At 42.2% G+C, this 18,115-nt stretch overlaps 2 protein-coding genes across 7 annotated transcripts in view; both read right to left on the bottom strand.

Moving 5' to 3' along the window:
- ZBTB21 (zinc finger and BTB domain containing 21) overlaps positions 1-2,036 on the bottom strand; it is a 51,240-nt gene extending 49,204 nt beyond the window's left edge. For 3 of the 6 annotated variants that reach the window (XM_056797053.1, XM_007493057.3, XM_007493058.2), the window contains exon 1: positions 781-2,036. The gene's annotated coding sequence lies outside the window, so the exon portion shown is untranslated. The remainder of the gene's footprint in view (positions 1-780) is intronic. The other 3 variants (XM_056797055.1, XM_007493056.2, XM_056797054.1) reach the window with 3 other exon arrangements.
- LOC130458875 (processed variable antigen-like) lies at positions 530-17,064 on the bottom strand. Its single transcript, XM_056825872.1, has 5 exons — positions 16,948-17,064; positions 16,296-16,655; positions 1,261-1,325; positions 781-848; positions 530-642 (listed from the first exon to the last, which is right to left on the bottom strand). The coding sequence occupies exons 1-5, from the start codon at positions 17,062-17,064 to the stop codon at positions 530-532; spliced, it is 723 nt and encodes a 240-aa protein (XP_056681850.1).
- Positions 17,065-18,115: the final 1,051 nt, after the last annotated feature.

Genomic DNA, 18,115 nt, shown 5'->3' with positions numbered 1-18,115 from the left:
GGACCGGGAGAAACGGAGTTCCGGGGAAGGCGTCGGAGGAGTCAGTGTGTTTGTTGTGCTTAAAGGTCTTTAGTGCCCAAACTTCGAAGTGGCTGATTTCTCGAGGGGGGGGGGACCTACTCCGCGCCCAGAGCAGGGCGGGCTCAGCAGCGGCAGAGGAGGAGAGAGAGCTGGAGGCGGGAGGAGTGAACCACCTCGGTAATCGCCTCGGGGATTGCCCCAGGCTGCTCATTTCCGGGCTCCTCTCCCACGCCCCGGCGCCCGAACCCCACAGAGGGCCGAGTTTATAGGTGGAAGGCGATAGGTGACACAATTACACATTAACTCTAGCCTAGAACGCGAACACGCGCTATTTACGTGACGGCGTTTCAACTGCTTTACGCAAAGAACGTGCGCTGACATCTAGGCGCAGTCGCATTCATTTAAACAAGGTGGAGGGGGTGAGAGAACGTTAGCTAAGGGCCTTCAACCAAAAAAAAAAAAAAGATAAGGCCAGTCAGGGAATAGAGCGTGCGCAGTAAGAACGAGGTTAACAGTACAGAGCGTGCGCAGTATGGAGACACAATCGACTGCGTGTGAGGACAACGGGCATGCGCAACGCGACCCAGAACATGGCGCACGCGCACTGAGGACCGCAACCCGCTGGTGGAGGAGAAAAAAAAAAAGAGGCGAGAGATCACCTCAGAGTTACGTCAGGAAAGGCCGTGTTTTATTGGGAGGCTAAAGCCAACTACAGACCCCTGAAGTTCTCAGACAGCGAAAGATTTGGCGGTTACTCACCGACCCTTAGCTCGGAGTCGGACCACAGGCCCAGGTCGCTGACGCTTAGCTCGCGGGCGCCGCCGCCGCTGTGATTCCATCCATCTTGAATTTGACGTCATCCCACACCAGGGATGAGGTCATCGCAGGCAGAGCTCGTCACGTGCGCAGCTTTCCGATTGGCCGCCACACGCCGGGGGAGGGGAGGGAGCTGTGGCTAAGCCGCCCTCTGGTTAGGGGACTGAGGAGAGGGGAGAAAGAGGATAAGGGGGTCGAGACATAAAAAGTGTTTACGTGCTCAAGTTTCTTAAACTTGGGGAAAGGCGAGAGGAGGCAGCGTGTTCTGAAATCAGCAACTGAAAGCTGCTGCTGCTGCTTGCTAGTCATTAATAGCCCTGGACTTAGAATGACTCCTGCCCCTTGTTGCACGCTTTTCTCATCGGAACCGTTGGATTTGAAAGCCGAAAGAGGCCGGCCGTCCTTTGGGAGAATCGAAGATACTTTTCCACTTTCTCCGTTGAGCAGCTGAGCCCATGACTTCGAGTCCCGTAGTCTAGGTTCAAATCCTACTTCGGACACTTGAAAGGAGGTCCCAGAAGTCTTATTCAACTTCAGTTTCTTCATGTTAAAAAAAAAAAAGGTGGAGGTGGAATTCTCATAGGTGGCTTTCAAGGTCCCTTCCTGCTCTAAATCTGTGGTCCTACTAGCTATCCTTAGAGGTCCTCTTCCCTGCCTCACACCAAAAAACATGGTTCTTCTCAGGCTATTTCTAGGAGAAAACAGAAATCTGAAGCTTCGGGGATCGTTTTGAGGAGCCCAGGTCCTTAGAACGTGCAGATTCTCTCCGAAACCCAGCTTAAGGTCCAGTTACTGTGCTCCGCTTCCCCCCAGAAACGAAGGCTGGGCTGGGGTGGGAGAAAGAAAGGTTTTCATTCCCCCTAGGTGACACGAGTTGACAACTGTGCTTCCTACTCAAAATAGTCAAGCCTTTGTAGGAGTATTTTCCATTTTGTGCAAGCACTCCAAAGAAACTAACTTGAATCAACAGTTAAACAAAAAGTACTTAGCATACTTCAGCGACAGGTAAGGGAAGCTCCCTCCACCACTGCAAGTAAGCTTGTCTTCAATTCATCTTGGTGTACCCTGGAACGAAGTGTAGATTCCAATTTAGTCTTTCCCTTTTTAAAAAGTATTTTGCTTACAACTATTCCTTAACTTGAAAATACTGGAATTTTGGTCATTTGCATACTGTTCTTGAGAATTAATGAATGAATGCAAAGATATTAAGATATAATGAAAATATAATATTCGTAGTTCTTACCTACTTAGTGAATATAAGAAGTCAAGAAATTAAGAATATGCTATAGAGTCATTTTGTCTAGACTAGCTTATCATTTCTGCCTGGCCATGTATTTAATTACTACTTTTTTTGAAAGCAGAAATAATTTTGAAAATTTTGAATTGAAATTCTATTTTCTTTCCTCTCCCCTTTTCATTGGAAAAAAGAAAAAGAAAAACAATGCCCTTGTGACAAATACAAATAGTAAAGCTAAACTAATTTCCTATTGGCCATATCCAGAAGTGGAGTGTACTCTAAGCCCATCCATCAACTCTGTCAGAAAGTGGGTAACATGTTTCATCATAGCTTTTCTGGAATCCTTATTAGTCATTGCATTGGTCAGAGTTCTTAAGTCTTTCAAAGTTGTTTGTGGTCATTGTTATGAGTTAGTTTTCTGATTCTGCTCCCCTGGCTCTCTATTCATTCATTATCATATGAGTCTTGACAGATTTCTTTTAGCCTATCCCCTTCCTTATTTGATAAAGTATAATAGTGGCCATTCATTCATATACCATAATTTCTTTTTGTTTGTTTTCTTTTGTTTTTTGTTTTACTGAGGTCACTTACCCTAAATCTGTTCCACTGGTCCTCCTTCCTGTCTCTTAGCCAGTATCAAATTGTTTTGATAACCGCTGCTTTGTAATATAGTTTGAGATCTGGGACTGCAAGGCCTCCTTCCTTTGCATTTTTTTTTAATCATTTCCCTGGATATTCTTGATCTTTTGTTCTTCCAAATGAACTTTGTTATGGTTTTTTCTAATTCAGTAAAAAAGCTTTTTAGTAGTTCAATGGGTATGGCACTGAATAAGTAAATCAATTTGGGTAGGATGGTCATTTTTATTATGTTAGCTCTTCCTACCCATGAGCAATTAATGTTTTTCCAATTGCTCAATTCTAGTTTTAGTTGTGTGGAAAGTGTTTTATAGTTGTGTTCATATAGTTCCTGTGTTTGTCTCAGCAGATAGATTCCTAAGTATTTCATATTGTCTAGGGTGATTTTGAATGGGATTTCTCTTTCTAGTTCTTGCTGCTGATCCATGTTGGAAGTATATAGAAATGTTGATGACTTATGTATGTGGGTTTATTTTGTATCCTGCAACTTTGCTAAAGTTGTTGATTATTTCGACTAGCTTTTTGGTTGATTCTCTGGGATTAAGTAGATCATCATGTCATCTGCAAAAAGTGACAGCTTGGTCTCCTCATTGCCAATTCTAATACCTTCGATTTCTTTTTCTTCTCTAATTGCTACTGCTAGTGTTTCTAGTACAATGTCAAATAATAGAGGTGATAATGAGCATCCTTGTTTCACTCCTGATCTTATTGGGAAGGCATCTAGTTTATCCCCATTGCAGATGATGTTTGCTGATGGTTTTAGATAGATACTGTTTATTATCATTAGGAAAGGCCCTTTCATTCCTACACTTTCTAGTATTTTCAATAGGAATGAGTGTTATATTTTGTCAAAGGCTTTTTCTGCATCTATTGAGATAATCATGTGATTTTTGTTGGTTTGCTTGTTGATATGGCCAATTATATGGATGGTTTTCCTGATATTGAACCATCCTTGCATTCCTAGTATAAATCTTACCTGATCATAGTGAATAATCCTCCTGATCACTTGCTGGAGTCTTTTTGCTAGTATCCTATTTAAGATTTTTGCATCTATATTCATTAGGGAGATTGGTCTGTAATTTTCTTTCTCCATTTTTGACCTGCCTGGTTTTGGAATCAGCACCATATTTGTGTCATAAAAGGAATTTGGTAGAACTCCCTCTTTGCTTATTCTGTCAAATAGTTTGTATAGTATTGGGATTAGCTCTTCTTTGAATGTTTGATAGAATTCACTTGTGAATCCATCAGGCCCTGGGGATTTTTTCTTAGGGAATTCTTTGATGGCCTGTTCAATTTCTTTTTCTGATAGGGGTTGTTTAGGTAGTCTATTTCTTCCTCTGCTAGTCTAGGCAATTTGTATTTTTATAAGTATTCATCCATATCACCTAGATTGCCATATTTATTGCCATATAATTGGGCAAAATAATTTTTAATGATTTAATTAATTTCCTCTTCATTGGAGGTGAGTTCTCCCTTTTCATCTATGATACTGTTTGTTTGGTTTTCTTCTTTCTTTTTTTTTAATTAGATTGACCAGTACTTTGTCTATTTTGTTTGTTTTTTCAAAATACCAGCTTCTAGTCTTACTTATTAGTTCAATAGTTCTATTACTTAAGATTTTATTAATTTCTTCCTTAATTTTTAGGATCTGTAATTTGATTTTCTTCTGGGGGGTTTTAATTTGTTTGCTTCCAAGTTTTCTGATTTGCATTTCCAATTCATTAATCTCTGCCCTCCCTAATTTGTTAATATATGAACTCAAGGATATAAATTTTCCCCTGAGTACTACTTTGGCTACATTCCATAAAGTTTGAAAGGATGTCTCATCATTGTCATTTTCTTCAATAAAATTTTAATTGTTTCTATGATTTGTTCTCTAACTGATTTTGGAGAATCATATTATTTAATTTTCAATTAATTTTTGATTTGGCTCTCCATGTACCATTACTGATCATTATTTTTATTGCCTTATGATCTGAAAAGGTTGCATTTATTATTTCTGCTTTTCTGCATTTGTATGCCATGTTTTTAGGACCTAGTACATGGTCAATCTTTGTGAATGTACCATGTGCTGCTGAAAAGAAGGTGTATTCCTTTTTGTCCCCATTTATTTTTTTCCATTAACTCTAATTTTTCTAAGATTTCATTCACATCTTTTACCTCTTTCTTATTTATTTTTTGATCTGATTTTTCTAAATTTGATAGTTCAGGTCTCCCACTAGTATAGTTTTACTATCTATTTCCTGCTTCAGTTCCACTAGTTTCTCCTTTAGAAATTTGGATGCTATACCATTTGGTGCATACATGTTGATTAGTGATATTTCCTCATTGTCTATACTCCTTTTTATTAGGATGTATTTACCTTCCCTATCCCTTTTAATCAGATCTATTTTTACTTTGGCTTTGTCAGATATCATGATTGGAACTCCTGTCTTCTTTCTATCAGTTGAGACCCAATAGGTCTTGCTCCAACCTTTAATTCTGACCTTGTGAGTATCTACCCGCCTCAGATGTGTTTCTTGTAGACAACATATGGTAGGATTTTGGATTCTAATCCACTCTCCTATTCATCTGTTTTATGGGTGAGTTCATCCCATTCACATTCAAAGTTATGATTGTCACTTGTGAATTCCCTAGCATTTTGATATCCTCTCCTAGTTCTGTCCTTTCTTTTTTTGCTATAGCCTTTTAAACCAGTGGTTTACTTTTAATCAATCCCCCTAATCCCCTCCCTTGATATGCTTCCCTTTCTGGTCCCTCCCTTTTTGTTCCCTTCTTGTTTTTTTTTTAGGGTCTATTAAGTTCCCTCCCCAATCTCATTCCCTCCCTTTTTGTACTCCCTCCCCTCTACCCTCCCCCCCCTTAGTTTCCTCTTCTCCCTTATGCTGTAGGACAAGATAGAATTCAGGATCCCAATGTATCTAGATGCTCTTCCCTCTCAGAGTTGATTTCACTGGGAGTAAGGTTTAAGTATTACCTATTAGCACTCTCTTCCTCTCCTTCTTATAAGAGTATTCTTCCCCTCCCCTTCCCATGTGTTGACAAAGATTAGTCTATTTATTTTATTTCTTCAAGTATCTTTTGGTACCATCATTGATTCCGCCCCCTCCACCTTTTCACCTTTTTTCTTTTTCTGGCATATAATCTTATAGCCCTTAATGCCCCAATTGTTTCCTATGAGTGATTATTCTAATTACTATAATAATGAAAACAATTTTTAAGAGTTACAAATAACATTTTCCCCATATATTAATATATATAATTTGATCTAATTGTAGCCCTTAAAGAAGAGAGTTTGAATAAAAACAATTTTTTTCTCCTTTTCCTTCTCTTTCATATTTACCTTTTCATGTTTCTCTTGATCTTTGTGTTTGGATAACTTTCCACTTAGTTCTGGTCTTTTCTTTACAAATACTTGGAAATCTTCTATTTTGTTGAATGCCTATACTTTCCCCTGGAAGTATACAGTCAGTTTTGGTGGATAGGTAATTCTTGGTTGAAGACCCAGTTCTCTTGCCTTTCTGAATATCTATCATGTTCCAGACCTTGCAGTCCTTTAGTGTGGAAGCTGTCAGGTCTTGTGTGATCCTGATTGGTGCTCTTTGGTATCTGAATTGTCTCTTTTTGGCTTCTTGTATAGAATTTTCTCCTTAGCTTGAAAGCTTTGGAATTTGACAGTTACATTCCTGAGAGTTGTCTTTTGGAGATTTAATGTTGAGGGTGTTCTATGAACTCTTTCAATATCTATTTTGCCCCCTTGTTCAAGAACATCAGTGTAGTTTTCTTAGATGATTTCTTATATTATGATGTCAAGTCTGTTTATTTCTGGATTTTCAGGTAGACCAATGATTCTCAAATTTTCTCTCCTTCCGTTTTCCTGATCTGTCACCTTGTCAGTGAGATATTTTATGTTTTCTTCTAATTCGTTAATTTTTTCAATTTGCTTTATTAATTCTTGTTGTTTTGCAAGATCATTGTCTTCCAGTTGCCTAATTCTGGTCTTTAAAGACTGGTTTTCCTTTCCAGTTTGGTCTATTCTGCTTTTTGTGGCTTCCAGCTGTTTCTCCAATTGGGAGTTCTTGTCCTTAGACTTTTGTTTTCTCTTTGAATTACTTCCAACTTTTCTTGCCAGAAGGCTTCCATCTTTTTGATATGCTCCAATTTGAATTCTTCTAGAAGTTATGGACAATTTCCATTGAGGGGGGAGGGAGTTTTGATTTTGTTTGAATTTCTTCCTCTTTTTCCTCTATAGCCTGGGTTTTCCCTCCGTAAAAATTTTCCAGGGTCAATACCTTCTTCCTGTTTTTCTTAGAGGGTGTTTGTTGGTCCTGGGCACAATTAGCCATCCCTATGGTGGTTTTTCCTTCCCTTTTTAGTCAGACATTTGAGTGAGTTGGGCAGGTTCTCTGTTTGTGGAGTTAAGGAGCAAGGTTTTTGCCTGAGGCAAGCTCTCGAATCTCTGCAGTCTCTGCTGTTCACAAGAGCACACACAGTCTGCGCTCCCCAGTGTGCAGGGGTTTCCGGTGTAACTGCTCTCAGGGGTATGTCCCCGGAGGTCCTGGTCAGCTCCCAAGGACCTAGAGGTGCCCCTTGCTCACTCTAGAGGTGTCCCTGGCTCACTTGCTGATATTCTGGCACGAGCTGGCTCTGACTGTGGCTCCGTAGGTGGGGTGGGGGAGGTTAGATCGACCCGCGTTTGGGTGGGAGCTTTTTCACCCTCTTATAGTGTGGAAATGCTCAAACCCCACGTACCTTCAATGTTGCGCCCTACTGTTGAGTCTCTCCGTTCTTCTGAAAATGGTTTCTATGTTCTTTTGAGGTAGTCTATTTTGTTGGGTGCTGGGGAGTGGAAGCGTCCCGGGTCTAGATTGCCCCCATGCTTACCCGAAAGTTCCATATACCATAATTTCTTCAGCCATTCCCCAATTTATGGGCACCCACTTAGTTTCTAGTTTTTTGCCACCACAAAAAGTGCTGCTAAAAATATTTTTGTACATATTATCCTTTTCTCTTTCTTTTTAAATTTCCTTGGAATATAGATTTAGTAGTATTATCACTGGGTCAAGTGGATATGCACATTAGTAAATTTAGGGTCATAGTTGCAAAATTCTTTCCAAAATGAATAGACCAGTTTACACCTTCACCAATAGCATATACTGTATCTAGACATTTTCTTTGATGTAACCAAATAATATTTAAATGCTTAAATATTATTTGATGATAATTCATAAGTAGTATAAGGAATAATTATTTGATAATTAAAGAATGTTAATATTGAAAAATATTAAATCAATATGTATTTACTATTTTTAGTTGAAACAATTGACTTTCTGAAGTTTTATACAGAGAATTTTTGTTAAATATATTTTGTATTTAATTATAATTTCAGCTTTTTTATTGTAAACGCTCATGAGGATAACTAAGAAAGATTCTACCTTGTAGCCCCCAGTAGTGAAAGTAGACCCCAGTAAAATCGGTCTGGCCAAAATCAGTCATGCCACCCAGGCATCACATGAGGCCCCCAAAACCCTTCCTGTACTTGGCAACAACTGGCTGTCCTCATTCTACCCAATGAAGCCAGACATTTCCCTGAGAATCAAGATAGATGGCTACATATTTACCTTTGGTCTATTACCAATAGAAACTCTGGTCGAGAGTCACTGAAGTAGTTCATTTCCATTGTCCTTATCAGTCATTACTTGTCATTGTTTCTGTATGAAGCTTACCGAATCCCTTTACCTACACCATTTACCCTATAAATTGCAGACCCCACCCGTTAAACTTTGCCACTGCTCCAAGAGGCTTGCTTGCGGGGTTCTTGAACGGGATTGGTCCTCCTGCATACATCCTCCTCACCCCTACTCTACAACCCATGAAGCTGTTTCCAAAGTCAGATTGTGTCCCTACAGAAGAACAAATGCACCAAATTTATCTCATATCAAATGCATAGGTTTTTCGTATCTATTTGAGACCTTCCAAACTAAAAAAATTGCTGAAAGGCTTCTAGTTTAGGTGATAAGAGAAAGTAATTCAGATGGGGAGAGAACTTGCCCCAACCCTTGTCTTATCCCCCAAACCCACAAAACCTTTTGCAGTGAAAGTTCCTCAAAGTCAAAAGAACCAAAGGCTTGATTTCCAAACTTACTTTTCGTTTGGAAATACAATTGGGATCAGTTTTTTTAATATGGAGGCCTTGATTGTTTCTGAGTGAAATCTCTTAGAGGGGGGCTGTTTAAAAATAAAAATGAGATTCCCAAATATATAAAGAACTAAGTCAAATTTACAAAAAAATCAAGCCAATTCCCCAACTGACAAATAGTCAAGGGATATGAATAGGCAGTTTTCAGATGAAGAAATCAACTGTCAATAATCACATGAAAAAGTTCATGCAAATAAAAACAACTCTGAGGTATCACCTCACACCTAGCAGATTGGCCAATATGACAGCTGTAAACCTCAAAATTCCTTAGACTTATAAATGTTGGAAATTTCACCATTGGGATATTTCATACTTGGAAAATTTCTTACTGATAGTCTATTGGAATGGGAACCCCATTGGCATGGGAGGTTCCTTCTCTTCCCTTCTTAAGATTACTTGAGGACAGAAACCTTTTGCTGAACAATGGAAAGGACTTTGACCTATGCTTAAGCATAGAACAGGAATTTCTTTGAGTCATGATTGATTTTAGAATTGATACAATGGAGATACTTGGAATAAATCTCCACCCTATCTTTTCTTTGCCCCAGCTATCTAAGGGCTTGGGCCTTTTGGCCCAGCCTAAACAGAAGGGGTATTTAAGCCCTATTTCCTTCTCTCCCTTTTCTCTCTCTCTATCTCTAATTACTTCCTCCTATTGTAATTAAACTCCATAAAAGATTGACGGCTGACTTAAGTTTTCATTTAGGAATTTCATAGCTGATTCCTTGGCGACCTTAAATTAATATATATCAGTCTTTTAAAGTGATTCCCTTGTAACACAGCAAAGGAAAATAATAAATGCTGGAGGGGATGTGGCAAAATTGAGACACTAATACACTGCTGGTGGAGTTGTGAATTGATCCAACCCTTCTGTGAGGCAATTTGGAATTATGCTCAAAGAGCTTTAAAAGACCGCCTGCCCTTTGATCCATCAATGCCACTGCTTAGTTTCTACCCCAAGAAGATAAGAAGGAAAAATACTTGTACAAAAATATTTATAGCCACGCTCTTTGTGGTGGCAAAACATTGGAAAACGAGGTGATGTCCCTTCATTGGGGAATGGCTAAACCAATTATGGTATCTGATGGTGATGGAATACTATTGCGTTGTAAGGAATGATAAACTGGAGGATACAGAGCTAAATGAGCAGAACCAGAACATTGTACACAGAAGCAGAAACACTATGACACAATCAAATGCAACAGAATTTTCTGCTAGTAGCAATACAATGATCCACGACATTTTCAAAGGACTATGAGAAAGAACGCTATCCACGTCCAGTGACAGAACTGTGGGAGGAAAAAAGCAGAAGAAAAACATGATTAATCGCATGGTTAGATGGGCATATGATTGGGAGTTTGGGCTTTAAATGATCACTCTATTACAAATATGAGTAACATGGAAATAGGTTTTGAATAATGATACATGTATAACCCAGTGGAAATGTCCATCAGCTCCGGGGGGGGGGGGGGGGGGGGAAGAGAGGAGGGAAAGAATGTGAATCATGTAACCATGGAAAAATATTTTAAATAAATATAAAAACTAAATAAGTAGGAGAAACTATGATACACAACTGAGATTGATGTTTAAACTGGCTGCTGTTGAAAAATAAGATACGGATTTTTAAAAACATTCTCTATAAACTTTTTATTCTTTCTTTCCTTCATCTCCAAAGCCCTTGACATTATCCCTAGTTTTTCCTCATTTCCTATCTGACAATAAGCTGTCAATCACTCATCCCATTCATGCCCTTCTCTAGGAAATTTCATTCCAAATCATCCTTCTCTCTTTAATCGTTTACCTGGACAGCTGATACTGCCTGTTAACAGTAGAAAGAGTATTTGACTATCTGGCCTCAAATCGTGCCCCTGGTGCTTACCGTGTGACTTTGGCTAAGTCATTTAGCTTCCCTGAGCCTCGTTTTCATCTGTAAAATGAGAGGGTTGGACTTTAAGACCCACCAGGGCTTCCAGCTTTACAAGAGGGACTTTGTTAATGAATGTGTGTAGTAAGAGCTGATAAGTAAAAGAGGTCTCACTATATATCTGGAGCAATGGAAACTTGGCCAACTCCCTGATCGGCCAAAGAGAAGTCTGCCTAGATCCAGCTTCCTAAAATTTGTATGAATGCACTTGCCTTGGAAGAGGCTCATTCAAATGAACATCATTTGAATGGCCTCACGATTCTCAGTAAGAAAAGGGATTTTAAATGGTGAAGATCATTATAGGCCCCATAAAACAATATCCATTCACTTGAACACGATCTCCTTGAGATTGCTCATTAATAGACAGGGATTTTGTCTCACGTTCAGACGTTTTTCCTCAGGACGTTTTCCCCGCTTTAGCACTGGCTGGCTTCATTTTCCTCTGGATACTTTTCCAGCTTCCACACTCATCCTGCTTTATTTCTTTCCAAGTTCTTCCTAATCCCCATTGTACTTAGGATTCCTGTTACTTAGATCTTCCTATAATATTTCAGTTTGGTTAGGTTTCTAACTCACTACTCACAATGGAACCTGGTAATGAAATGACGTCTCTTGCTTTTCAGTTGTATTGAGTTTCCTTTGCAGGTTTTTCAGCAGTACCGATATCTGTCGTTATCTAACCTGAAATGAACTCTCCTCGCTCTTGGAGCCTCCTACTCTGATGAAGGTATTGGGGTGGAGTGTCTTCCACAATTGGTTTGCGTGCAGTCGCTTGAAATAAATGTCCTGTCAACTGACGACAAAACCAAGGAAATAGCAAGAAACTTGGTGGTCTTGAGTCTACGTAGTCCAATTAGAGAACCACCATATATGTTACACACCTCCATCTCTACAGGTTACATTGGGTTTCTCCTATAGAGTTTTCAAGTACTAGCTTTTTGCTAACAACCTAACGCGAACGAAACTCTCTACCAAATAAGCGTATTGGTATTTTTTTGGAACCACATGGGATTATAGTATTGCGATCCTTAGCCTTAAACTTTGATCACATTCTTAAGAATTCCAATTTTGAGAGCAGTGGAAACCCAATGAAAACGTGCTCATTGGGCCTTATTTCATGTTTGATCCCCAAAGAATGTATCATATGTGTAGTTGGATTAGGTTAATACTGTAGAAGTCTTAAAATTCAAGAAATTGGGAACAATTAATCAACTAGATTTCTGTGTTGTGTATTAGGTCTGTCCTAGAATAAAAAAACAGTTTCAAGGCAGAAAGGTCTAGGCAATTGGGGCTGTGACTTGCATAGGGTCACACAGCTAGAAAATGTCTGAGTTCAAATTTGAACTCAGGACTTCCCATCTCTAGGCCAGGTTTTCTATCCACTGAGCCACCTTGTTGCTCCTATCCCATTGATTCTTAAGTCACAGAAATCAAATAAGATTCTGTGAGTTCAGTTGTGTACCACATATTTGATATGAAGATCATCCCAAATTCCTAGTTCCAAACGCTGGGGTTGGATTATGTGTTTCCTGAAGGATTTTAAGTTTTCTTCTAATAGGCAGGAATCTAACAAATTGAAACCTCCACTTTTTCACTTGATCAGTGTTCTATTAGAACTATTTTGGAATCAAGTAGATTTTCCCCAATTTAAAAATGTTATGACCTTTGATTAAAAACTTTTTAAAAATGGAGAACAATTAAAATCAAATGAGAATCATTAAGCTGGCCTCCAGATTATCCATGAAGTTTTTCAGATCCTAGCTGCCTGTCTGGGCCGCTATTGTATGTTTCCTGCTGCCTTGTCAGGATTCCTCTGGTAGATGATAAGCTAACGTGAACTGGAGTGCTTCACTTCTTAACAACAGCTCAGTATCCCAGGGAAACTTTGGAATTAAGAATCTAGTGTTCTTTTTGATTTTTTTTAGTTAATTTTTTTCCATCTCTTAAATTCTGTCTTAGAATTGATACTGAGTAGCCGGTCCAAAGCAGAAGTGCCATAAGGACTAGGCAATTGGAGTTCAGGGACTCACCCACAGTTACAGAAGTAGGAAGTATGTGATGTCCTATTTGATCCCAGAAGCTCCTATTCCCAGGTCTGGCTCTCCATTCACTAAGCCTCGCAGCTGCCCCTCTACTGGATATATTTCCATGTTTTAGCTTGAAACAGAAGAATTCGAACATTTTAGGGCAATCAAACCAAATAAGCATCACCCAGAGATTGGTTTATTCTGAGGGAATTTACATACATAGTTCTTAAAGAATAATCTGGATTTTTCTTGCAGATTTCTCTTCCTGTAGGGAACACTCTAATGCAGGGAAGAGGTCTAGTTGGTAATGGATTAGAATTTGAGAAGAACAGAACTGAAATTGGAGCTCTTGCTTTTTAGTTGAGCAATTTCTTATCTTAGATTGAAATCGAGCCATCCGCCTCCGGTCCTATCTCTGGTTCCAGCCATACCGCCTTTATTTAGACTATCGCTTCTGCGTTACTAATCTGCCTTCTGCAGCCAGGCTTCCCTCCACACCAGACCACCGTGAGTCATCGTCCCCTCCCTGCCAGGTCAGCGGAAACTCTGCCCTGGCTACAAAAACTTGCTGGGGTCCATTTTTCCACTGGACCTCCAGGCCCGCTTCACCCCAGGCTCTCTCTCCCGAGAGCCTTATTTCCTTTGTGGCTTGAACTGTGCCTTTGCCCCTCATCTCCGAGTCAAGGCAAGAACCCAAGCCTCCAGGGCAGTGATTTAGAGACCACGTGCCCACGCCGCAAGCCTTGGGCCACGTGTTAGCTCCCATGGGGCTGCGGGGCAGAGGGTGGATCACGTGAGAGTGTCCTCCGGTGCGGGGCTCCAGGAGGCTCTCGGCACCTTTGGCCAGACCACTTCTGCTTAGACTGGGTAGAAATGGATATTTCCTGGCATTATAAAGACTCTCCTTCGCTGATGATGGTGGAATGTCAGTGAAAGGCTGGTCAGGGCTACAGGAACAATGTGAGGGGAAAGAGCGGAGTGAGAGTAGGAAGAGCCCCCGCTCCCCGGGATGCCCTACTGTGTCCTCAGGAGAAATGGCTGATGCGCTGGATGACTTCAGAGGCGGCGGCCCCAGGCGCTCCTTCTTGGACTATCCCCTTTCACTTGTACTGAGACGCTCCACAAACTCTGACTGCTGGGCGAAGGTTTTCTATTGGCTTTCAGGTAAACAGGATCAGCGAAGAGGGAAGAGGGGCCTGTAGTAGTCCTGCATGCTCCTGAATCCGAAAGGCATGTTGACCGTCCCTTCCCTTCTTGACCTTATTGATCTATTGGGCCCCAGAGAATTACGACGGAATAAACTCAGGAAGGCAGGGGAGGACAAGGGAGCCAGGCTCTCCTCTGAGGGTGCACAGCAACCCCCCCCCCCCCCCCCAGGGGCGCAGATGTCTTTTCTTCAGGTTGAGGGAAGTAGATGTGTGTTTGGAGGGAGATCAGCTATAAGCTTCAAGGAAGGAGCAGGAACCTCTCAGGTGGCTTTGGGATTCCTCAGCCCCCCAAAACCACTCCTGACACGTCCAAGTTCTAGACCAGAAGTCCAGAGGCTCTCCAGAATCCTCTCAGAACAGTTTTTCCTTCCCAGCAGCCTTTGCTCCCCAACTGCCACTGGTTCTCAGTCCTCCCCTCAGAGTTCCAAACCTTTCCCTGCCCCCATCCTTACAACTGTCTACTACGGCACTGAAAATCTGAATTTTCCCCCAAACTCTTTCAATAGTAGGTTGGCTGGAGCAGCTAGGCAGCTCAGTGGATAGAGAGACAGGCCTAGAAATAGGAGGACCTGGGTTCAAATCTAGTCTCAGATACTTCCTAGTTGTGTGACTTTGGGCAAGTCACTTGACCCTAATTGCCTAGTCCTTGCCACACTTGGAACCAATATTTAGTAAAGTTTGATAAATGGAAAAGGTTTAAAAAAGAGAGAGACAAAAAGTGGTAACTTCCATTATATCTTGGCAGAGCCTAGATCTCCATTTGACGTTCTTGTCCCCTCAAGCCATGGCGTCTTTGATCTAACCTTCTTAATTGAAACTTGAGCTCCAACCCATATTCCATCAGTTCTGTGAGATGTCTGTGAGACTCTCCACTGGCCCTGGTAATCGGTATTCCACGCCTGGCCCCAGCAGGGCTCGTGTCAGTCATCTGGACGTCACTTGTGCCCGGTCAGGTGTTGCCCACTCTCACCCATTACATGGGCACTGCTAAGTTTAAACTAACCCAGGAGTCACTTCAGTCTGATACATGGGTTTTGCCTTAACCAATACCCACTGCCATTCCCTGGCACCTTCCCGCTCTTCTGTATCTGTTCAGACCATCAAATCTCCAGTAGATTCTGGGTTCTAATAGCTCAGCTTTTGCTTTATCTTGGTAGAGCTCAGGCCCACACTGCACTCCCTGGTTTTCTCCAGTCATTGTGTCGAGGGGGTGAAGAGGTGCCCCCTGGGGTTCGAGAAGGATGCCTTCTGCAAGAATGCAAGACTCCAAAACTTAGCTTCAAATAAAAAAAGAAATGTATTAATTTAGAGAGTAGTGTCGAGAATGGCCAGGAGGAGGGCACAGGTGGAACAGCAAGATGGAAGGCTGCTCCTTGGGAGGACAGCATGGACGGGAAAGCTGCCCCCAGACGACATCAGTTCTGGGGACTTTATACTCTTTACAACAGATGCTGTGTCATGGCGTGGACGTGACTCTAGAGTGGTAAACCCTCGGGCATTCAGTTAGGGGTTTGGTCATCTGACTGGGGTCTGCCTGGAGACAGAGGGAATGACCCTCATAAAAGCTTCCTTAGTTTTAGGGGACAGACAGCTGTCTGAGATACAGCCTGCTAGAATCGAGGTGTAGCCTGGAGGTGCATCTCTCTGTCCATCTTAAATCTAAAGGAGGACAGTCATCTCAGGGTCCTATGGGGGTCATTGGATGTTTTAGGCTAAGTCACGAGGATGTAAGGGACCAAAGGAATTTCACTGATAATAGTTTGCCTGAGCTTCTGGGGGTACAATGCCCATGTCGCTTTCATCTTAGATCATCATCTTTTCACATTGCGGGGACGTAGGTCTCTGCTTCTTTCACCCCCATCTCCAACCATGCCACCTCTCCTTGGACCATTATTTTCCCATTTTTAACTTGAACTCTGCTCCCCCCCACCCCCACCCCCACCCCCCAGTTCCTCACTTCCAATTGTCAGATTTTGCTCTATTTTGCTAGTCAAGACTTTTAAGCCACTTCTGGCCTCATCCAATCAGGACTCCTCTATTTGGCTATCACTTCCCCACTGAGACACTGGATTTTGCTCCTCTATTCCTTAATTGCTTCCTTCACTATGCTTCTGGGCTCTCTCCATCTCTCCTTGGACTCCATGATAACTTGGGATTTGACAACTCCCTCATTTCTGGTTCTCTGTTTTATCTGTCCAGTCGCCTTTATCTGTCCAGGCTCCTTCACCTGTCCAGTCTCCTTGATCTGTCCAGTCGCCTTTATCTGTCTAGTCTCCTTCACCTGTCCAGTCTCCTTGATCTGTCCAGGCTCCTTCACCTGTCCAGGCTCCTTCACCTGTCCAGTCTCCTTGATCTGTCCAGGCTCCTTCACCTGTCCAGGCTCCTTCACCTGTCCAGTCTCCTTCACCTGTCCAGTCTCCTTCACCTGTCCAGTCTCCTTCACCTGTCCAGGCTCCTTCACCTGTCCAGGCTCCTTCACCTGTCCAGTCTCCTTCACCTGTCCAGGCTCCTTCACCTGTCCAGGTTCCTTCACCTGTCCAATATCCTTCACCTGTCCAGTCTCCTTGATCTGTCCAGTCTCCTTCACCTGTCCGTCCAGTCTCCTTCATCTGTCTAGGCTCCTTCACCTGTCCGTCCAGTCTCCTTCATCTGTCCAGGCTCCTTCACCTGTCCAGTCTCCTTGATCTGTCCAGGCTCCTTCACCTGTCCGTCCAGTCTCCTTCATCTGTCCAGGCTCCTTCACCTGTCCAGTCTCCTTGATCTGTCCAGGCTCCTTCACCTGTCTGTCCAGGCTCCTTCATCTGTCCAGTCTCCTTCACCTGTCCAGTCTCCTTACCTTTTCTGGTCTGCTCTAGCTGTATTATCTAGCTGGTACCAACCTCTGCTTGTAAGCTGGACGTCACCTCTGTATCCCTCAGCACAGACTGGTTCAGTTTTTCTTTGACTTCCCGGGATCTGCTCCACAAATCACCTCCAGCCCAATCAAATGGAGGCATCTCTACTCAAACTATCACCTTCCCATTTTTTGCCTAATCTGTCTGGGAACCAGCCATTCCGACCACTTGCAACACATAGATTTGCCTTCATCCACTGGAGAAGGAAATTCCAGGATCTACCAAGGAAACCCCATGAACAACAGAAGAGCTTAATGAAGGCCTGTTTTCTGGAATCCCCCTGGCGGCCAGTCTTTGTGCATGTGTCGTGCCCAGGCTTCTTCGGCACTCCCCACTTACATATGGCCCCTGCAGACAGATCCCAGGTCCTTTGTTGCTGATTGTTTGCCTTTCCAGGATCCAGGCCTCTTCTCTTTTCAGGCTCATTCTATTTGCTTCAGTAAACATTTATGAAGTGCCTATTATTTGTCAGGCATTGTGCTAAGCACTGTATTGTGTTCACACAAATATGGAAAAAACAGCCCCTGCCCTCACTGAGCTTACAATCTAATGAGAAGACAGCACACAAAAGGAAGCTGGAAACGCTGGGCTGGGGGCAGGGGAGGGGTTGGAGTAAGAATCTTGTTCCTTGAAGTTCAGACTTTTTCAGCTGGAAAGTGGAGACAATTTCAAAGTCTCCTTCCAACCATCCATAAAGCAAGAGAGAGAAAGGGTGAGGGTGTATGTGTGGGGGGCGGTTGGAAGGGATGTAGGTATATGTGTGCTTAGCCTCAGAGAAAAAACCAAGTGCTGCCTGGGACCAGTTCTGTCTTTCAAGAAATCACTGGAAACAGAGTCTGAGTCGAGTGACCCAAGTGAGGAAAGAGTCTGAGACATTTTCACTTTTAGACCCCAGGAAAAATGCTCTCCAAGAAGAGGGAGTGAGAATGTGATTCAGTGGAAAGACTGAGATAACTAGAGAGCTCAGAAGAAAACTCGAAGACCTTAAGAAAGAATAATAAATCACTGAGGAGCATATTCATAACAGAAGAGAATTTGTCCTCCAAATTCAGTGAAAGAGTTCGGGAAATATCCCACTACAACAGTTGGACAATGGGTCAGCATTTGAGGAGGGAGGGGACCCTGTGGATTCTGGAGAGGTCATTGTTCCTGA

The sequence above is a fragment of the Monodelphis domestica genome, chromosome 4 (assembly GCF_027887165.1).
Source record: "Monodelphis domestica isolate mMonDom1 chromosome 4, mMonDom1.pri, whole genome shotgun sequence".
Lineage (NCBI taxonomy): Eukaryota > Metazoa > Chordata > Mammalia > Didelphimorphia > Didelphidae > Monodelphis > Monodelphis domestica.
The sequence above is the reverse complement of the archived record's forward strand: the minus strand, read 5'-3'. Positions and strand labels throughout refer to the sequence as shown.

What these genes read in the sequence shown, in the direction of transcription:
- LOC130458875 (XM_056825872.1), bottom strand. Translation starts at nt 17,064, where the DNA reads ATGCCTCCATTTGATTGGGCTGGAGGTGATTTGTGGAGCAGATCCCGG. An exon ending in CGTCCAGCTTACAAGCAGAG is followed by an intron (nt 16,656 to 16,947) that starts GTTGGTACCAGC and finishes CTGGACGGACAG; the next exon opens with GTGAAGGAGACTGGACAGAT. An exon ending in CGACTCCGAGCTAAGGGTCG is followed by an intron (nt 643 to 780) that starts GTGAGTAACCGC and finishes CTCCTCCACCAG; the next exon opens with CGGGTTGCGGTCCTCAGTGC.